At 43.0% G+C, this 22,778-nt stretch overlaps 1 protein-coding gene and 2 non-coding genes across 5 annotated transcripts in view; all 3 read left to right on the top strand.

Annotated features, from left to right (window-relative positions):
- arhgef10 (Rho guanine nucleotide exchange factor (GEF) 10) overlaps positions 1-22,778 on the top strand; it is a 59,718-nt gene that overhangs the window by 19,984 nt on the left and 16,956 nt on the right. For all 3 annotated transcript variants that reach the window (XM_034222289.1, XM_034222291.1, XM_034222290.1), the window contains 14 exons: positions 461-572; positions 755-867; positions 968-1,045; positions 1,126-1,305; positions 1,612-1,728; positions 2,114-2,206; positions 3,629-3,799; positions 4,610-4,755; positions 5,363-5,547; positions 10,183-10,298; positions 16,827-16,954; positions 19,766-19,866; positions 20,276-20,397; positions 22,685-22,771. In XM_034222289.1, coding sequence (XP_034078180.1) covers positions 461-572; positions 755-867; positions 968-1,045; positions 1,126-1,305; positions 1,612-1,728; positions 2,114-2,206; positions 3,629-3,799; positions 4,610-4,755; positions 5,363-5,547; positions 10,183-10,298; positions 16,827-16,954; positions 19,766-19,866; positions 20,276-20,397; positions 22,685-22,771 — 1,749 coding nt within the window. The remainder of the gene's footprint in view (positions 1-460; positions 573-754; positions 868-967; positions 1,046-1,125; positions 1,306-1,611; positions 1,729-2,113; positions 2,207-3,628; positions 3,800-4,609; positions 4,756-5,362; positions 5,548-10,182; positions 10,299-16,826; positions 16,955-19,765; positions 19,867-20,275; positions 20,398-22,684; positions 22,772-22,778) is intronic.
- trnai-aau lies at positions 21,787-21,860 on the top strand. The gene has a single exon. It is a non-coding gene; the product is annotated as a tRNA-Ile (tRNA).
- On the top strand, positions 22,334-22,407 carry trnai-aau. Its single transcript has one exon. It is a non-coding gene; the product is annotated as a tRNA-Ile (tRNA).

Genomic DNA, 22,778 nt, shown 5'->3' on the forward strand with positions numbered 1-22,778 from the left:
CTAATCACCCAGTGCCCAAAACATGCCTTCAAAATAAAAGCATAGAAACTATTTAACTTATGACACTAACTAAGAATACATATAAATAAATGATAATAATAATAAACACTATAAACAGCAAGGAAATAAATGTTACACTATTAAATAATATAAAGAGATATATATAGCTCCAACATTATGTATTCGGACACTTTGTTACTTTTAGATGTCCCATTTACTGTATCATCCTCAACTTCACTCTCCTGTTAACACGTATTAAACCATCTGCCTTTTATCTTCATCCCTACTTTAACACTACTCCCTTCATGTGTAGCTCATTTCAATTCAATAGCTTTGTTTAGACCATACGTTTAGACACAGTAAACTAAACTTAACCTTGGTTTGAAATGATTCATTGTGGACTACATTACTTTGTGTTACTTTAGCCATATAGATAACAGTGTATGTTGTCTCATCAAAGATGCAAAAGCTGGTGAAGGCAGCTAAAGAAGGGACCAAAGATGGACTGGAGAAAACCAAAGCTGCAGTGAAGAAGGGACGTTCTTTCATCAAAACCAAGTCATTCTGTCATGGTATATCATTTTCCTTCTTAAACAGAAAACTCTATTGCTGTTAAGCTCTTCTCTCGTTGTGTTGAATCAGTGTACATTTCAGTATGAGTAAAGGACCTCAACATTTGGCTTTTTTTTTCACTACAGCATTTGCAATCATATATTTTAGGTCCTTTACTTGCTCTGTTTTCCTAATCTCTCAGAGAGGAAGTCGACCTGTTTTGAGGGTGAAGAGTCTGAACTCTTCATCGAAGTGGACTGCTTCAATGTTGAGCCAGTGCTGAGTCCAGCCCCTGAGGGTCTGTCACAGCAACAGGTAACGAACATGCCCTTCATCGCAATTTGTGTAACTCTTTTCTGTGTGAATTTGCTTTTAAATAAAAACAATGCCATGGTTTGGTATTTTCTCTTTACAGCTGGTGAGAAGATGTATACTGGAATCTATATTGGAGAGTGAGAAGAACTATCTTGAAGCACTGAAAAGGATACTAGAGGTATGCACGTGTGGCTGCAGTGATGTCAAATCTACTTTGATATGTTTTGTTTCTACATTTCATCTTGTCTGCTTTTTCAGCAATACGAGAAGCCCCTGTCAGAACTTGAGCCGAGGCTGCTGAGCGACAGGAAACTGAAGATGACCTTTTATCGTGTGCGTGAGATCCTGCAGTCCCACTTCCTGTTCCAAATTGCCCTGGCAAGCCGAGTGGCGGAGTGGGACAGCCTGGAAATGATTGGGGATGTCTTTGTTGCATCGGTAAGCCGAGGCTGTTATTCTTAAACTTTGTATCCAAGATGTTCACCAATATGTTAAACATAATCACTTTACTTCCTTGTTTTTGTACGGGAATTGAACCCTGGCATGACATCCGAGGGGCAGTTTGACCTATGTGAAGTCTGCTCTGTGCCCTCATCACCTCACTACTGTCATGCCAAATTAAACAACAGAACTTGTACAAAAGAAACCTATTTTAGGAATATTTGCTGATATCATTTGTCTTTCAAAACTGGTACAGTATCAGTATGTTCCTGCAATGTGTTGAAACGTTTTGTTTCTCAACAGTTCTCAAAGTCCATGGTGTTGGATGCCTACTGTGAGTTTGTGAACAACTTTAGCACTGCAATGGCAGTGGTTAGGAAGACGTGTGCCGCCAAACCTGGCTTCCTGGAATTCCTCAAGGTTTGAGAAAAACGCATTCATGTGTCAAATTGAAAACTTGAACAACATTGCAGTGTGAAAACGGTGCCATACATATTGTTACATATCATTGTATTTGCATAGACATCTTTTAAAATAATTGTATCGTGCATTTTACCAGAAAAGCTTTACAGACACCGTTAAAACCATTCATAAACTGAAAATCTTGCAGCCGATAACATTGAATGCAGGACATATCGAATTGTTTCCTCATTTAAAAATATCTCAGATAAATCTACTCATATGCACATGAATTAGCCTGGTAAATACATATCTGTACCTTGCTAGCGTGCATATTAGCCTTATTCATCCTTTTAATCTTTAGACCGGTTCCTCACCACACATTCTAACCCATCTTCCCCTACAGCATCGCCAGGAGACCAGCAGTGACCGGATGACTTTGTACGGCCTGATGATGAAACCTATCCAGAGATTCCCACAGTTCATTCTGCTCCTTCAGGTATGATGAATTCTTATTCTATAGATGAACTTAACCTTCTGTCAACATGTATAAATGTTCTCTCATGGTCTAATAGTGTCGAAACATATTGTAAAACATGAACAGCTGTCTTCCAAACTCCAAAAACTAGAGGGCTAAAACTCATGTATAGTTAAATCTAAGTATTCATTCTGGAAATGCTTCATAGACAATTAATTGAAATGTCATCAATGACTCTCACTAGATTTCTGTTTCGCAACCTGAAAACACTACAATAGAAAAGATATACAAACATCCTGTGGGTCCACACAATCAGTTTCCTATTCATTGTCTACATCACAACTGTGAGACTTACTTCTGTGGTTTGTGGCTTTGAGAGAGAGAAGCTCGTGTTCACAAATATTGACTGAACTTCCCCCTAGGCCATGGAAATAATATCGGCATGCGTAATTAAGGCGGTGTCCTACTTTCAAGCTCCAAACTGCAGTATACAGAAGACAGTGTAGTATATTATTTGACAGCAGAGGGAGCTCCATACACGTTAATCAAAGCCCTTGAGAGGAGGTGAGGGAAATGCTCTGAGTGGAAATCTTCAAATCGTTTTTTATCCTGCCCTGGATTATTAGATTGTCTCTTCTAGAAAACATAAGAAAATGTAGGACACTGGGTTGCTTTCTTTAAGGAGGAACATGTTTTACAGCCGTTTTTAGACGACACAGGTTCTTAGGTCATGTCCTTTATATATACAGTCTATGGTCATGTCATGTGTGCTACATAGATATGTTATGGATGTGTGGGAGAGGGTATGCTTTCAATGTTGTTGGACAAGATTATTTAGATTAAGGACTTGTAAAGTAGGGTTTCTTTTCATGAATGAAACCGTTATAAAGCACTTTGAGATTTGTCCTTTGTGTATATAAGATAAGATAAGATAAGATGGACCTTTCTTAATCCCCGTGGGGAAATTCAGGAGTTTAAGCAGCAACAGAGTGAGATGGAGAAACAGGACAGTACAGATTCACACAAGATTAACTTAATTAAAGATACAATAACAATGATATACAGGTAAGTAGCTGTTAAAATAAGAGATGAATTAAGTGAACATATATACATGCAGTATTTGATTCCGGATTGTTAAATATATTTACATGTATGTGTGCCGTCAAAGTTACTGTGCAAACAGTGCAGATTTTATGTACAGTACTTAATCAATGACTGACTAAAGGCAAGGCAAGTGTATTTATATAGCACCTTTCACCACAAGGCAATTCAAAGTGCTTTACAAAAATGATACACATTAAGAGCATTAAGAAATAGTGCAGCGGAAACACATTATAAACATTAAAAAGCAAAGACGATAAAACATGAATAAAACAGGAACATGAATACAAGTTAGGATGCCGTGTAAGACTGCAGCATGACTCCTCTGTGCTTCCTCATCAGGACATGTTGAAGAACACCCCAGTGGGCCACGCTGACCGGCTGCCCCTGCAGATGGCCCTGACTGAACTGGAGACGCTGGCAGAGAAACTCAACGAGAAGAAGAGGGAGGCCGACCAGCGCTGCGAGATCCGTCACATCGCAAAGGCCATGAATGAGCGCTACCTCAACAAGGTCTGCTCACTGTCCGCTCTGACGTACATTCGTATGCAGTTTTCAATGTACAGTATCATGCTGTAGCTCTGTGTTCTTGATTCCTGAGTGGTTAGAGTTGATGATTCACTCATTGCTCAGTGTGCACACTTTTGGCGGAGCTTTGACTATTTTAGCATATGTATGGCATTTCTCTCCGTCCCAGTGTGGGCGGCCATCAGGCAATTGAGCTTCACATTTTCTCAAGTGTTCTTTTGCCTGAATAGCGTATTTTTAGCGCATGGCTTCACACACAATACCAGCTTCCCCAAAGGTGTAATTATTTGTCTATCTGCAGCTACCCACTCTGTTATTTAGTGTAGGAGCATGTGTTTACAGGACAATCTACATTGGGCAGAGGAGTTTTGTTCCTCATGGCCTTTGATTGCTGAGAGCCACTGTTGATAGCTGCCACATACTGTAGGCTGGTACCAAAAGTGTACAGTAGAATATGAGAGAAACATGGGAGAAGGCAGCGTGTGATAACATGAGACGAAGGTTCCTGACCAGACTGATTTGTGAGTGTTACAATACCCAGAGATAAATAAAAGGATTGATTTTTCTTGTGTGAACCAATCAAATGAGATGGTTCACTCTGACTCTGAGTCTCTTTATCGTTTACATTACCTTACTGAACTTGGTGTTGTTAGCTAGGTACTGAAACAAAGAGAAAGATCAAAACTGATAATGTGAAGTCACCAAGTTTGCAAAATGTATGAATAATCATGGTAACATTTGCTGTCGCTTGTATAGAGGATATTTTCTTAAACTATATTTACCATTATCCTTTAGCTTCTGAGTAACGGCAGCCGCTACCTGATCCGCTCAGACGACATGGTGGAGACGGTTTACAATGAGCGTGGTGAAATCATCAAAACGAAGGAGCGACGCCTCTTCCTGCTCAACGATGTCCTCATGTGTGCCACGCCCAATATCCGGTAAGAGTGACCGCTAAACAAGACCTGTTCTTACTGTCTACCTTAATGTGCACCTTCTGCTGCTCTCCGGTCGCATTGTCCTATAATCTTTTAACCATTTTACAAAATTAGAAACGGATAGTTTATTTTCACTTTGCCTTTTGTTAGGGAATATTTAATGTAACGGGATTTTTCTGACCATCAAATCGGACTTAAAATCCACTGAAATGAAATAAAACTCAAGTATAGAGAAACATGGTAAGTAGTTGTAAATAAGTGTAACCTTAGGTTGGCTTTTCCCCTCATTGGGTCGGACCCAAAATACCTTGTTATTTAGCAAAAAGTTAGGGGATTCCAATTTCTGTGCTTTTCAGCTTCTGTCCTGTAATTGTAACATGTTGGTCAGCACAAACTGCCTCTGAGTGAAATATATTTCATCTTACCTTTTGTTGGCCTTCTCTACCTCACTGATGTTATTCTTTTTCTCTTCACCATCTTTTCTTGCACTCATATTTTCCCCTCACACATTTTCAGAAGAGACATTTTTTGTCCACAAACAAGATGTTAAGAACAATATGAACCAGAGCCACTTTGTCTCATGACCTCCATCTCTTTGGGCTCTGTCCAGATGTCAGGATGGCAGCGGGAGCAGCAGTGGCAATGCCCCCCCCGACCAGAAGTTCCTCCTCAAGTGGAGCGTGCCTTTGAGCTTCGTGGACGTGCTAGAGTTTGGATCCAGCGAGGACATGGCCGAAAATACCCGCTACACAACACCTCATTCTGGGGAGAAGGTGGTCATCAACGCCAAGCCAAGTATGAACCAACATTCTGTTAAATCAGCTATACTGTCTGTCTGTGGTGCTGTTTCTCTGTTAGGAAAAGTGACAGATAAGTTGAGTGAGTTTAATTAGGTGAGGTGTTAACTGTGTCAAGTAGACCATGGGGATTTGACTCTGGGATATGAGCCTACTGGCTGGTTAATTGCTTGTGTTTCATGACTAGTTGATACATTTATCTATGGTCATTTAGAGCTGCAACAGCTGACCAGCTAATCCATTGAGTCGATCAACATGAACAATAATTGCTTACTATTTTTGATTGATATGTTGATATTAATTTGAAGAGCAAAAATGGCAGAAAATGCTGTTTTAAAGCTCTCGAATATGGAGATTTTGTGATGTTGAATGGAAAATCTTTGAATTTTGGAATGACAAACAAGATATTTGAGGGCATCACATTGGACTTTCAGAAACTGGAGGGAACATTTTGTAGACCAACCAATTTACCCATGAATCTAAAACTAATATAATAAAAGTGTTAGTTGCAGCCCAGGACTCTATATAACCTGGATTTAAGACGTTTTCTCTGGGTGTTTAAGTAAAGCTCTATCAGAGCTATAATTATCAATATTACTTGCAAAAACTGTAGTAATTTCACTACATGATTCTAATACAGAGTTAGTTGTTTCTAACCAGACATTCACAGCCATGTTTAGAAATGGTCTCAGACCCGCACTCCATCCAGTCCAGCCTGAATGTGAATTATTTCCTTCTGGGATCCTCTGGTCTGCTGGCTGCTGACTGCAATGATTTCAGTCTTTCCACTGTGTTTCCCCGTCACCAACAGCTGCTCAGCCACTTTAAAAAGCCAAGATCTGACTTCAATGAGACATATCCAAAGTATATATTGTAGTGGTCACAGCATTGCAGTTGTTATGCTAAGGATATAGATTTATTTTGGGGTGTATGTGCTTGTGCCCGAGGTAATGTTAGCAGTTCACACTGCTGGGCTGGATGAGTGCTTTGATGCTGTGTTATCTCTGTCAAAGGTGGTATGCGTTCAAGCTGAGGTCAAAGGATCACTCCGTCTGTTGCCAATGCTAGTGGGCTGGAATGACTACCACGGAGAAACTCACTCCACTCTCTCTCACCATCACTCCCCTCCTCTGCATTACAGTTACATCATGTTCAGTTTCTTCCAGCCAGTCAGATTTATCTTTTTGAAAAAACACTGTGATATTTCTTAGGTGTTTTGGCATACTGTCCAACTGCTATGCTGAATTTCCACACTTTCTCACTCTTCCGCAGCCCTAAAAAAGTTTCTCCCCTCATTTATCCGCCTTTTATTCCCTGAATTTCCACTTAAGCTACATTTGATACACTCTCTATTGCACCCATCTCCTGCCAGGCCACCTGTCTCCCTCTGATACCTCCCTGAGCTCTATACAGATGGCACAGACAGACCTGAATAACATCTGCTCTGACTATAGGGGCTTAGGGCTGCAAAGGGCATCTTAACCCGATGTGATGTTACAAGTGCATTCACATTCTCCTTATAGGCCTGAAGAAGGCCATATGGGTCATTAGATAAGATGTTGTGGAAGTTGAATTTGATCTGAATTAATTTGGCCATAGTTCTATAAAAAGTGTCTTTGAGCAGAGCTGTTAAATATACTTGACAGAATAGCTTGCTGACCTTTATTCAGTCCCCTTGCTCTGATTTCCCCCAACCACCTTTAGCCCTGTGTGTGTCTCTGGGAATATGAGTGTGCATACGAATGTGTGCAATGTCCAGGAACTTTTGACAAGTGGAAACAATTGTTTTTCTGAGTCAACCGTGTGATGCCAAAAGCAGCTTGTTGACCAGTCTGCTAGAAGACAATGAGAAGCCTCTCCAGCTCATGACGTCATCCCTCTGGTGTCTCTCTGCTTATTTAACTCTTCTCTACTCTGTATAGCAATCAGACCACCGTGCTGTCAGATCATCTAATTATCCTGCTGCTTTCAGTCAGTATATCATTTGTAGATAAATTGTTTGTTTTTAGGAAGTGTGTAATCGCTGGGATGACTGCCGTGTTTCCTCTGATACTGCTGGGTCGGTTTTGAAAGAAAAAAACTAGGGGCATTTGGCACTCTCACAAAGAGCCATTCAGGAAGTTGGACCCGAGTTGAAACGAGATGCACAGTGCCTGTTTGTCTGTGGGAATGGTCAATTTGGTAGCGTCCTATTATTTAAAGACATAATATAAGCAAAATGTGGTAGAGAAGGTGGAGAAAAGCGTACTGCAAGGCTAGTGCGCGCCCTCATCATACACCGGTCACAGGGTATGGAAATAACCGTAGAATGCAGAACTTAGTTTGATTGTTAGAACTGTTTGATGTAAACTCAAATCATGCACAGGAATATTGGAAAATATGTAGTTAAATCATGTTTCTTTTATTCAACAATGCCTATATTAACTAGTCCTAAGATAGCACTCTGTCATATGATACTGGCTATGAATGGACTGATGTAGTTGCACTTGCTCCAAGCATGACACACCATAGAGCAAACATGACAGGTTTATTCAGCGTTTCTGCCCTGACCTGAATTCCACCCCCTGACTGAGACAGATGAGCCATGCGAATTGCATACAGCTCCACTGGAGAAGGCAAATGGAAAAAAACAAACAAACATGCTGGGAGAAGTGCACTCCAACAATAAACGTTTCATTTGATCTTAAGTAAATAATCATGAACTAAAGATGAATGGTGTCTTTGACGAGATCCACGATTACAAAAAGGTCATTGGCCATAAAAACATCAATGAAATGCCAAACGCATTCATACTGCAGGGCTGCTGGGTTATGTGTGAGCTCATGCATTATGTGCTGACACAAAATAAGTTCTGTCTCTGTGAGCAGCCACTTGTGAAGAAACTCAGACGGAGACATGTCTAAGTATTTCTCCCGGAGACCACCTACAAACACGGATTTTGGATAAACAGGCATAGTGTGCCCAGTCAGCGAGATCCTCGGTAGAGCACTGGACTACGTTGCCATGGAGTCGGAGCACCAGGCAGACTGTGACTATTGTAGAAGAAGAAGAGGAGGAGGGAAGGAGGGAATAGCAGAAGAGTAGAATGGTAGAAGCAAACAAAGTCATTTTGGTGCCAAATACTCCAATGAGGTTTAACTGTTTGTTCACCTATACACGCTCTACGTTTTTCAGCTTTAATTGGGAAAAGCCCGGTGCATGTTTATTGAGCCATTTGATCGAATGACCTCTATCGTTTCGCATTGACCATTTATTTCCAACTGACAGGCTTTCCCCCTGTGCTCTGAACAAGCAAGTCTTCATGATCATCTTTATGAGAGAAAGATGTTGATAGAGAGGAAAAGCAGTGTTTTCATTTTGATACAAAACATCAAAACAAAGGATTATTGGGATATTTCTCAACTGCTGAGAGGCAAATACCTAAGGTTGCAAATGGGCGGAACATTTGTCAAGGAAAGTTAAGTTAATGGTGGAGATACACATAAATAAAGAATATTAGGTCTAACTAATGGCATGTTTTGGTTTAAAGATTGCCCATTTATTTGAATTGTAACCTTGCACTGCATTCAGCAGAGCACTCCCCTATCATTTAATGGCATCCCATTACAAAGGAATTTAGAACAAGTACAACTCTGCATGGAACGTGCATCCTCCCATTTCATGACCTGTAAGGCTCACACCACTGCCAACACTGCTGCAATTTCTGAGCCTTAAGAGACGTGAAAATAATATATTTGATATTGCTTTTGCCTTTAAAGTTAACCAGCAGGTAGCAGACTTAAGCAGTAAAAGTACACCTTTTATAACTTGTATGTAAACCCTTCTGCTAGTTCTTGTTAGCTAGCTGTTACCATGTGGGTTGTAGTGTAATTGAGCATGCTAATGAAACAGTTTTAGTTCATTTATTTCCATTTAGTATTAAACATTCATTTTCTAAAAGAGTTGATCACTTCAAACCCTAAGTTTGCACAAAACAACATTGTAGGCTCAAATGTGCAAAGTCTCTTTCCACATTAGTTCATGACTACAGTAGCTAGCTTACTCACCACATGGCAAACATTATTGGATTGTTTGAGTAAATCATTTAATTGTCTACTAATGATAAGGCAAAAGGTGTGTTTCTTTCCGCATGTGACATGGTTTATACTACTTTCGCAGATAACCCCTATATTTGTCTTTTTAAGCCACTGAATTTCCATCAATTCCCCATAATGTCCCATTCATTTCCATGGTACGTTTCCACCTTGAATATTCCTGGACTTAGATGTTGCAATTCCCCAAACAAAATGGAATATTTGTGCTGCCTCTGAAAGCTCACACTCGAGAGCACTCGGTGAGAATCACTGCCAAGTTTGCAGAGCTGTCACCGCTCCCTGTGAGTGATTGTCCTTTATTGATTTTCTCTTTTTGTCCAATTTGAAAGGCTTCTCCGACAACACTTGCCTCACCCTTTGCTGCCTGTTTATCTAACTTTATATAAAGGTGACATCAGCTTTTGAGGTCTCAGCTTAATTTCCCTGCTACCTGGCAGCTTTTATTATTTCTAGCTCAAATTAGAACACCCCTCTTGATTGTTGTCACTGCTATGTATGAGTGAAACATTTGTTTCTTTTTTTGTGTGTGTTCTCCATAGATAAGCTGTACATGGGCCCCGGTCAGTTGTACCAAGATCTGCAGAACCTGATCCATGACCTCAGTCTGGTGAACCAGATCTCCACCATGATCAGCAGCCTCAAAGGAAACTACCAGGTACTGTACTGAACACAAGCTGTGAGTTGAAGTCACTTCAGTTCAACTCAACACAGCTCTATAATAATAATAACATCAACTTTATTTATATAGCACTCTTAAAAACAAAATTAGTGCTTTATGTATTCGCAAAAACATTTCAGTACTGATATAACATATTATCAGACATAACAAAAGTTGAAATGGAAGACAATACCCAAAAGTAACAGGAGTAACCTTTTTACCTACCTCCTTTGGTCCAGGAAATGTATCAAATGTAACAAATAAACCTTGGACCCTAGTTTGGACATTCAGGTGTTAAAAAAAGATGAAATAGATGCAATAACATTGCATATAACATAATAGGTTAAATAATATTTCCAAAAAAATTATTATTTATTGTGCCTTGGAGAACGTTTTATTTAAGTGCAAATCAAAATGAAATGTCATCACATTTCATCAACAGTTTATTATATCTGAAAGGGAATACATATTAAAAGGTCATCAGAAATAAAAAACCTTATCACACATACATTTAGCATGGTTGTGACTACTTAGCCTCTCTGAAGAACCAGCACCTTACCGTGGTAGAGAGGTTTGTGTGCCCTGATGAACCTGGGGGGTGTGTTGTCTGGAACCTTGTGTTCCTGGTAGGGTCTCCCATGGCAAATTGGTCTCAGGCAAGGGGCCAGACTAAGATTGGTTCAAAAGACCTCATGAAAGACGAAACAAGAAGTGAGGATACCCGGCCCGGAGGAAGCCCGGGGTCCCCTTCTGGAGCCAGGCCCAGAAGGAGGACTCGTCGGCGAGCGTCTGGTGGCCGGGCTTGCCACGGAGCCCGGCCGGGCCCAGCCCGAAAAGGCAACGTGGGCAACACCTCCGCTTCTCCGTCCCGCGGGCCCACCACCTACGGGAAACAGCGATGGGGTCGGGTGCGCTGCCAGAAGGGTGGCAGTGAAAGCGGAGGGTCTCGACGGACCAGACCCGGGCGACAGAAGCTGGCTTTGGGGACGTGGAACGTCACCTCTCTGGGGGGGAAGGAGCCGGAGCTTGTGCGGGAGGTGGAACGTTACCAGTTGGATCTGGTTGGGCTCACCTCTACGCACAGCGTCGGCTCTGGAACCTTACTTCTGGATAGGGGTTGGACTCTATTCTACTCCGGAGTTGCTCAAGGTGTGAGGCGCCGGGCGGGTTTGGGGATACTCACGTCCCCGGTTAGGTGCTTCGTTGTTGGAGTTTACCCCAGTGGACGAGAGGGTCGCCTCCCTACGCCTGCGGGTTATGGGGGGGGAAACTCTGACTGTTGTGTGTGCTTATGCACCCAACAGCAGTTCAGAGTATACGGCCTTCTTGGAGACCCTGGAAAGAGTCCTGTATGGGGCTCCTGAAGGGGACTCTTTAATCTTGCTGGGAGACTTCAACGCACATGTGGGCAATGATGGAGACACTTGGATGGGCGTGATTGGGAGGAACGGCCCCCCTGATCTGAACCGGAGTGGTGGTTTGTTACTGGACTTCTGTGCTAGTCATGGATTGGCCATAACAAACACCATGTTCGAACATAAGGATGCTCATAAGTGTACGTGGTACCAGAGCACCCTAGGCAGAAGGTCCATGATCGATTTCGTTATCGTATCATCGGACCTGAGGCCGTATTACATTACATTACATTGCATTTAGCTGACGCTTTTATCCAAAGCGACTTACAATAAGTACATTCGACCAGGAAGACACAACCTTGAAGAAAACAGAATCATATAAGTACATCAGGTTTCATAGAGCCAAACATTTCAAGTGCTACTCAACTGGCTTTAGGTAAGCCAGTCCTTTATTAGTATAAAAGTGCTTCGTTAATAGTTCTAACGCTCGAAGTGGAGTCGAAAGAGATGAGTTTTCAGTTTGCGCCGGAAGATGTGCAAGCTATCTGCCGTCCTGATGTCAATGGGGAGCTCATTCCACCATCTTGGAGCCAGGACAGCAAACCCACGTGTTTTCGCCGATGGGAACTTGGGTCCCCCTCGCAGCGAGGGCGCAACGAGTCGTTTGGCTGATGCAGAGCGTAGTGCACGCGCTGGGGTGTATGGTTTAACCATGTCCTGGATGTAGGAAGGGCCAGATCCATTCGCAGCATGGTAAGCAAGTACCAGTGTCTTGAAGTAGATTCTAGCAGTTACCGGAAGCCAGTGAAGGGAGCGGAGGAGCGGAGTGGTGTGGGAGAATTTAGGAAGGTTGAAGACCAGACGAGCCGCTGCATTCTGGATGAGCTGCAGAGGTCGGATGGCACATGCAGGTAGACCAGCCAGGAGGGAGTTGCAGTAGTCTAGGCGTGAGATGACGAGTGCCTGGACCAGAACCTGAGTCGCTTTCTGAGTCAGCTGGGGACGTATCTTCCTGATGTTGTAAAGCGTGTATCTGCAGCAACGGGTTGTAGCAGCGATGTTTGCAGTGAAGGACAGGTTGTTATCTAGGGTCACACCCAGATTCCTTGCAGTCTGAGTCGGGGAAACAACTGAGGTGCCGATGTTGATTGTTAGGTCAAGAGTGGGACAATCTTTTCCCGGGAGGAAGAGCAGCTCAGTCTTGTCAAGGTTGAGCTTGAGGTGGTGAGCAGACATCCACTGAGAGATGTCAGCTAGACAAGCAGAGATGCGTGCAACGACCTGGGTCTCTGAGCGGGGAAAGGACAGAATTAATTGGGTGTCATCAGCGTAGCAGTGGTAAGAAAAACCATGCGGGCTAATGACTGATCCGAGCGAGTTTGTGTACGCAGAGAAGAGGAGGGGACCAAGAACAGAGCCCTGAGGGACCCCCGTAGTTAATTGACAAGGGTCGGACTCAGACCCTCTCCAAGTCACCCTGTAGGTACGGTCTTTCAGGTATGAGGTGAGGAGGGAAAGTGCAGAGCCTGAAACTCCAAGTTTTTGGAGAGTGCGAAGGAGGATCTGATGATTCACCGTGTCGAATGCGGCAGACAGGTCCAATAGGATGATGACAGAGGAGAGGGATGCAGTTTTGGCAGTGTGCAGTTCCTCCGTGACAGCAATGAGAGCAGTTTCTGTGGAGTGACCTGCCTTGAAACCAGACTGGTGCGGATCCAGAAGGTTGTTCTGATTGAGATAACAGGAGAGTTGTTTAAAGACAGCGCGTTCAAGTGATTTAGACAGGAACGGGAGGAGAGAGACAGGCCTGTAGTTTGTAGCCCGTATGTTTTGGACACTCGGGTAAAGAGAGAGGCGGAGTTGTCAACTGATCACCATCTGGTGGTGAGTTGGGTCGAGTGGCGGGGGAAGCCTCTGGATAGACCTGGTAAGCCCAAACGTGTAGTTCGGGTGAACTGGGAACGTCTGGAGGAGGCCCAAGTTCAGGAGGCCTTCAACTCACACCTCCGGCGGAGCTTTTCGGGCATTCCTGTGGAGGTTGGGGACATTGAACCAGAGTGGTCGGTGTTCAAAGCCTCTATTGCCAAAGCCGCGGCGGGGAGCTGTGGTCTCAAGGTCCTAGGTGCTTCAAGGGGCGGTAACCCTCGAACCTCCTGGTGGACACCGGTGGTCAGGGAAGCCGTCCGACTGAAGAAGGAGGCCTTCAGGGATTTGTTATCCCGGGGGACTCCCGAGGCCAGTTGCAAGGTACCGACAGGCCCGAAGGGCAGCAGCCTCATCCATGGCCGAGGCAAAGCAGCGGGTGTGGGAGAAGTTCGGAGAAGATATGGAGAAGGACTTTCGGGCGGCACCAAAGTTGTTCTGGAAAACTGTCCGACACCTCAGGAGGGGGAAGCAGGGAACCATCCAAGCTGTGTACAGTAAGGATGGGACGTTGTTGTCCTCAACTGATGGAGTGTTAGGGCGTTGGAAGGAACACTTTGAGGAACTCCTGAACCCAACAACTCCGCCCTCTATGTTAGAGGCAGAGCTGGAGTATGACGGGGGATCAACACCAATCTCCCGGGGGGAGGTCACTGAGGTCGTCAAACAACTCCACAGTGGCAAAGCCCCGGGGGTGGATGAGATCCGCCCGGAAATGCTGAAGGCTCTGGGTGTTGAGGGACTGTCATGGTTGACACGTCTCATCAATGTTGCGTGGAAGTCGGAAACAGTACCGAAGGAGTGGCAGAGCGGGGTGGTGGTTCCCCTTTTTAAAAAGGGGGATCAGAGGGTGTGTGCCAATTACAGAGGCATCACACTACTCAGCCTCCCCGGGAAAGTTTACTCTAAGGTACTCGAAAGGAGGGTCAGGCCGATTGTCGAACCTCAGATTGAGGAGGAACAATGCGGATTCCGTCCTGGTCGTGGAACAACGGATCAGCTTTTTACTCTCGCAAGGATCCTGGAGGGGGCCTGGGAGTACGCTTATCCGGTCTACATGTGTTTTGTAGACTTGGATAAGGCGTATGGCCGAGTTGCTGTGGGAGGTGCTGCGGGAGTATGGGGTGAGGGGGTCTCTACTCAGGGCCATCCAATCTCTGTACTCCCAAAGCGAGAGCTGTGTCCGGGTCCTCGGCAGTAAGTCGGACCCATTTCCGGTGAGGGTTGGCCTCCGCCAGGGCTGCGCTTTGTCACCAATCCTGTTTGTAATATACATGGATCGGATTTCGAGGCGTAGTCATGGGGGAGGGGGTCTGCAGTTCGGTGGACTAAGGATTGCACCACTGCTTTTTGCAGATGATGTGGTTCTAATGGCTTCATCGGTCTGCGACCTTCAGCACTCACTGGATCGGTTCGCAACCGAGTGTGAAGCGGCTGGGATGAGGATCAGCACCTCCAAATCTGAGGCCATGGTTCTCAGCAGGAAACCGATGGATTGTCCACTCCAAGTAGGGAATGAGTCCTTACCCCAAGTGAAGGAGTTCAAGTATCTCGGGGTCTTGTTCTCGAGTGAGGGAACAATGGAGTGTGAGATGGGCTGGAGAATCGGAGCAGCGGGAGCGGTACTGCAGTCGCTTTACCGCACCGTTGTGACGAAAAGGGAGCTGAGCCAGAAGGCAAAGCTCTCTGTCTACCGGGCCATTTTCGTTCCTACCCTCACCTATGGTCATGAAGGATGGGTCATGACCGCAAGAACGAGATCGCGGATACAAGCGGCCGAGATGGGTATTCTCCGCTGGTGTCTCCCTAAGGGATAAGGTGAGAAGTCCGGTCATCAGGGAGGGACTCGGAGTTGAGCCGCTCCTCCTTCGCGTCGAAAGGAGCCAGTTGAGGTGGTTCGGGCACCTAGTTAGGATGCCACCTGGGCGCCTCCCTAGGGAGGTGTTCCAGGCACGTCCAGCTGGGAAGAGACCAAGGGGTAGACCTAGGACCAGGTGGAGGGATTATATCTCTTCGCTGGCCTGGGAGCGCCTTGGGATCCCCCAGTCAGAGCTGGTTGATGTCGCCAGGGAAAATAAAGTTTGGGGCTCTCTGCTGGAACTGCTACCCCCGCGACCCGACCACGGATAAGCGGGAGAAGATGGATGGATGGATGGTGACTACTTGTTTTTGGTCATATTTCAAACGAATATGAGTTGAATAGTTATATTGTGTCTATTAATATTATTGGAAGTTTGCCAAGAGTTGACATAGACAAATGTTCCCCCAGTGAACTTCAGGATCATGTTTCCTCAGATGCTTAAGGGCTGGGCTCTTATGAAGGCATGTAATGTTTAAACTGAGGAATGTGCCGGCGTGGGCAATTCTTCTCGGGAACACTGCGAGTCTCTTATGACTTAATTTGCAACATTCAAGCCTGTCATATCATGTGGCCACACACACACAAAGATAACACACACACACACACACGTTTTTCTGTGCAGTTGGGATAGTGTTTTAGTTTGCACAGCGCAGCATGAGTGTGTGTGAGATGTGTTTGTGCTGCAGTGGTCGGCCTGTCAGAGGCAGAGTGGGAGGCAGAGAAACAGAGAGGCTCTCGGAGACGTGTGTCCCAGAGATGGAGGGAGGGAGAGATTGAAGGGGAAAAAAGAAGCAGGACTGAGCTGTACACTGCCAAACATTTTTCACTACATGTCCTAACGTAAAGGATGCTAACAGACAACTGTTAACATGTTTAATAAAATGCCTTTCATACAGTTAGGAACCATGTATTGAAAGATCAAGACAAATGTGTGATGGCACTGTAAAGGAAAACGTCACCCACACAATGACCATTTGTCGATCTATTACTCCGCCATTGTTAAATTGATCTATACCCCCCTCTTTTTTCAAGCCTTTCCTTCTTGTATGAGTAATTGGAGTATTCTTTTAAGGCAACAACTGATCCCTCTACAGTTTATAAAGTAGCCTACACTGATTTGCAAGAGAAGTATACAAGCACAATATCATTTACATACAAAAGGGCACACCTGTCATCTTCACAAGTATGTGTGTGATGTATTGTATTTCATTGCTGTGACATGTTTTTTGATGTTAGTATCCTCAATGTAAATAACTGTAATGTTATCATAATCCTATTCCCATTGTTGTGCCAACAATAAGCCTTCCTTTCTCTCCCACTCACTTCCCATTAATTACCCTCTTTCTCCTTCTCATTCCCTCATCTCTTGTTTCCTCCTGTGTACAGAATGTAAACCCCACAGTGGCCCAGGATTGGGTGTCAGGTCTCCAGAGGCTGATACTGAAGAAGGAGGAGGAGATCAGAGCAGCTGACCGTTGTAGGATCCAACTCCAGCTGCCCGGAAAACATGACAAGTTTGTTTTCTACACACACACACACACACACACACACACACACACACACACACACACACACACACACACACACACACACACACACACATACACATACACATACACACAACTCTTACATTTGAACAGTCTCCAAAATCGTCTTGTTTTTCCTTGATTTGACCACAATCCCCTTTCATCCTTCTGAATGCCTTCCAGCTGCCATGTGTGCCCATAGCTTTATGAGTATTAGAGCACATTTGAATATGTGGATAAACAAGCTTCTCCACCAGCTCTAATCTGAGGCGCTAATCTCAGGGGAGGAAATGTGCATCAGTGTTTTTAAGCCAAAGGATACTCAGCGCTGCAGCTGGTTCTGACCATGTCACACATTTACACACACTATTATAGTCTGGAAGTGGTCCCCTAAGAGTACATCCTTCATTGGCATTTTCACACACTCTTTCTTTTCTTAACTTCCGCTCTCCATCCCTCATCCCTGCTGCATTTAGCTGCTGAGATTATCCTCGGGTATGTTTGGAAACACAGCTGTGCCTCACTCATTCCTCTCCTGGAGCCTCATTTATAACGCCGTGCGTAGGATTCACGTGGGAAGGTTGCTTACGTAGTAGAAATCCAAAAAATAGGTACAGAAATGTTCCGACATTTTCCGATTCACCAAACATTGCGCACCGGCGAGGAAAGTGCGTACAGCACTTCCTACGCCGGTTTCCCTTTATAAATCACAATCGACTCGAAATGCGGTGCAGCTTTTGCGGGCTTCACGTAACGCCCATATTTGCCTATAAATAGTCAAAGAAACGCCCATTCATTCATTCATTTGACTGACTTTATGAAGAAGATCGCAGGAAATGACGACAGAACAGCTAAAAAAGACATCTCACACCGTGTCATATTTTGGTTATTTTGGGGAGGTCGAGATAAATCATATTGTTTGGTGGATGCCGTTTGAACCAGAGTAGCAGCATGGAGGTCGGATCGTCACAAAAATAAATAAATAAGTGGTCCGAAAAAGGTTAATGACAAAAACAATACACATAGCCTCACACTGCCTCAGGCAGTGTGTTTGTACCGGGGACAGGAGACACCCCCTTGATGAGAGACTGTAAGAAATGATCGGGGAATTCCTCCGGAGTGGAGTCATGACAACTGGATCTGAATTATGTTTTTGTATTTGGTGGTTTGTGTCCCAGCTGTCGATCAGCAGCGTCTCCCCCCCCCCGCAGCAACTCTATATCCACCAGTTAAAGGAAATACAACTAATGTGTTGTATTAGCTGTACAATTGACTACCTATGGTGTTCTTAGTTTCCATACCTCCTGTGTTTTACGAGTGACTTATCAAGTCTTGGCAAACGGCATAAAACACGATTAAACATGATGGTATATAAAACCATGCTCGTATAGAAATGCAAAACGGCGTCAGTTTAGACGTAATTATGTCCTTCTGCTTACCGCATTATTTATGAGAAAACATTTCATAACATTAGCACAACATATTCGAGGTGGTTTTAAATAACATATCCGTATTTATTTATTTCTCCAAGTTATGTTTTTGTGTGCACTGAGGAGTCGCAAACAGGCGTTTGTTTAATCATTTTAAGATTGGCTTTAATCAATGTTTGAAAATGAATTCTTCATATATGATAAATGAGAGGTAACATTTTATTTATGGTATTATTTCCACATATTTCTCTCCATTCTTCCTTCTGCCAACGGTGTCGCAGTTTCTCGTCTCTCCCGTGTTTGTACTTAGTGCGTACGCATGGGTTAGAGTTTGCGTGGAGGACCGCACATTTTCCCGTCAAGTTAGTATTTTATAAATCGTAAACATTGCGTAGAAACTGGCGCACGCCATTTTTTGAGCGTATATCCCTTTATAAATGAGGCCCCTGATCTCTCAAATCTCAAAACACACACAACACTTCTCAGCACCAGTCAGTGGCAGTAGAGATGCATATCTGACACACACACACACACACACACACACACACACACACACACACACACACACACACACACACACACACACACACACACCACACACACACACCACATGATGTCCACATGATAGGAGCGATAATTGACATTGATTTGTGTCACATTTGTGTCACAGTAGGTCTAGTCAGTCAGTATTGAATGGACAGAATCATTTCCCCCCTTGGCTGGTATTCAACGCAGATAGAGCCCTTTCATTTGTTCATGATGGATATTTTTCTGTAACAGATACTAAGCACTGTACTGGTGTATATGTTTAGATATTCAGAAATTAACATTACATTACATGTCACTTGTTAGACGCCATGACCACCTAAAGAAATATTTAAGCAAAGAAGGCCCTTTGGTTGCTAAAGAGTAGACACATATTGCACTAAATTCATCATTTAGTATCATTTTGTTAAAGCATCTGTCATGTTTGGTTTAAAAACACTGTCTGGTTAATGAAAGTACTTTTTTAAATCTGTATGTGAGGACTTATATGTAGTTACAAAAAAATGTCCACTGTTCTTAACTTCAAAATACTTATTTTAATATGTAATTGCACTTACATTGAGAAAAATGTTGTATTTAACTAAAAATTATGAAAACATTGTTGCTATTAGTTTTGAATTCTGAACTCCTGTCCAGTGTGTGGCTGTTACTAAATACTAATATGTGGAGTAAATCTAGGTGGACATTGAAAAACGTTTCACAAAATATCCTATGAAGCACATTGATCATATTTTGTGATAATATACATATAACACTGTTAGAGTGTGTAACTTTCTTTCAACTTTCTAATCTAGTGTTTTTGTTTTGTCCTCTCTATTGGCAGATTGGGTAAACCCACTTACTTCAGTGCAGTGTTCAACACCCTCAGCCCGGCCATCAAACAGTCATGGATCAGCAACCTGCAGATGGCTAAGCTGGCTCTAGGTACAGAACAACAACACTGACTCAGTTCTACCATTGTTTTATTTCATTTTAATTGTGTATACATGCATTTATAAAATGTATCTGTTTACTTTCTTGACTTTTTGGTATATGTATCTCTTTATTTCATTGCGTATGATTTTTCAAGTGACTACAGTTAAACATTATTGGCTAATGGTTGTTAGGTCATCCACATATTATGACCAAATCTAGTGAATTCAAATCAGCACCAAACAATGTTTAAAACTAGTTATAAGTTGATATTTGTTTAATGTGATTTCTGAGTCTTTTATTCTGAAGGCAGATACATTGTGGTTAAAAAACAAGGCAGATAACTTGTTGTGGTTAAAAAACACTTACTGTACATCAGATCACGTGCTAATTGTGTGTGTGTGTTTGTGTGTTACATCAGAGGAGGACAACCTGCAGGGCTGGTTCTTCGCCGAGGAAGATGGGAATCAGATCAAAAAGCAGAAACACCCTCTTTTGCTTCGGCAAATGCCTGTGGTCATGTCAAAGCTGCAGGAGTTCAAGGTGAGACATTTTGATTTTCATGTAACTTTCTTATGTGAAAGCAACAAACAGTCAACCAGCCGGTCAGCTCAGTAGGTTATATCATGGTCCTAAAAGAAACAAGGTTGTGAGTTTGATACACTAACAAGCCACAATAACTTTATGGATATATTGTCTGCTGATTGGAGTGCACGGTCAGTTTGAATTAGGCCATTGTCAATATTAAGTCCAATGTAGTAACCTCCAATATACATAGTGGCTGGTCAATTCAATGCCAAGGTCCGACAACAGTATGGTTAATGCTCATATTATAACACTGCCTGTTAATAGATTAACCACAATGACATAACAAATGACCTTTTCCATTTTATATATCACATTTGTTTCAAGTCACTTCCTAAAAACCAAGGAATAAGCATATTCAACTAATGATTTCTAAAATGTGTATCATTTAATGGTTTTACATTCCTTTATTCAACCGATTTGTGGAATGGAGTTAGATACACTGTGTTTGAGTCCATGTTGTCGTTTGCATTTGGAAGGTTACCATAGTTTGAATAAAGCAGCTACCAACATATACAGGCCTCTAGTGTAGGAAAAAAGAGGTCATCAGTATAAATGTAATCTCAAATCAACTGTCGGAATGTTCTTATCTCAGTCATGTGTGTGTGACTGTGTCTTAAATACCAAACTGCATGTCTTTACAATATTTAATGGATTATGTCTACTAGCAGTGTCTGATCAGTTATCATCCTTTTTAAAAGGCTTAAAAATGTATGATGGCCAGCATTTCAGTTGGTCACAGTGTGATGCCATCGGGGCGTGATCCACCGACTAGAAACACAGGAAACAAGCTAATAGCAATGTCACCATTAAATGATATTGGTTTTTATTACACTGATTTGTGGAATGGACAACACAATGTTAACATCATGAGTCATTTAGAATAATTGATGTCACTCTGAGGCCCTTCCTAAACATTGTATAGTACTTAACAGGACCTTTTAATCATTTGAATGTCTTTCACTCCTCTCAGTTCACTAAGGAATGGGTTCAAAAATAAATGGCTTGCTTATTTTTGTTTACTTGTGATTGCTTGACTGCAATTTGGGACTTCTTTGAATTTGTTTATTTGAGTCTCGTGTATTGGAGGGGTGCCCTAGTTGGAATCCAGCAGCCATATTTGTTCCGCCTCTCAACAGGCCTCTACTGTGGTCAACAGAAGGTCATCAGTATAAATGTTGTTGTAAATCAGCTGTCTCTGTCTCAGCTTTTGTTGTGTGTAAGTGTGTGATTGCATTTTGTGAGTCTCTGTGTACTTAACTCCATCTCTTCCCTATTATTAAACTCAGTATTATATATATATACCTACCATCTTTGTGAAAGCATGCCATATAGTCATTGTAAGTTGGCCGGTTAGCTCAGTTGGTTAGAGCGTCGTGCTAATAACGCGAAGGTCGCGGGTTCGATACCCGTACTGGCCAATAATTATGGCAATTTAGCTCAGTTTGAAACAGAATTTCAAACTTTGACGTAGGTAATGTAAAGCTAATCTGATAAACAATGTGACAGTACAATAATGCAAAAAATATGAATGTGTGTCCGATATTGTGATATCAGCCAGAAAGAATTGAATAGCTATTCCCCTGCATGCATACATCCTTCCACAAATGTCATGAACACTAACAAACAAGGAAACATGGTAATCCTTACAAACTATTTCTAATGTTTCTTTGTATAGTTTTAAATGGGTGGATGCAGGTGTTTGTTTCAAATAGTTTTTGTGAGCATTTGACTGCAAACAGGGTTATCTGTAACAGCACAAGTTCATGGACATTGTTTATACTAAGATGCTTATTTATGAATTGGCTCTTGAAAAATAGACATGACAGTGATTTGTGGTGGTACAAGGATCACATTCTGTCACTAGCCCTGACATACCATAAGTCAGTTTTCAGGCCGGTTAGCTCAGTTGGTTAGAGCGTCGTGCTAATAACGCGAAGGTCGCGGGTTCGATACCCGTACTGGCCATTCTGAGTTTAGACTAGTAACAAGTATCAGATAACAGCACTAACTATAAGGGTCATTTGGTCGGAGAAACATTGACATGTAGTTGATTTGACTGGAAATGTGGCAATCATTTGGACTGTCGCTGTCCCTTAGTAGATGTCTAACAAAATAGGATTGCTACAGAGGCTTAACATTTATATAGACACCAATAAAGAACAACCGGACACCTGTTTTCTCTATCCTGTGAATTCCTACATTATGACTTACTCGTCTGACCTGTCTTCATCTTGTGTGACAGGTGGAATGTGCCGTTCATAATCCAGAGCCCCACATCAACACAGAGAGCACAGCTGATACTCCGGTCGTGGGCCATGGCTGTGTTTGGGTGAGAC

The sequence above is a fragment of the Gymnodraco acuticeps genome, unplaced genomic scaffold (genome assembly GCF_902827175.1).
Source record: "Gymnodraco acuticeps unplaced genomic scaffold, fGymAcu1.1, whole genome shotgun sequence".
Classification (NCBI taxonomy): Eukaryota; Metazoa; Chordata; class Actinopteri; order Perciformes; family Bathydraconidae; genus Gymnodraco; species Gymnodraco acuticeps.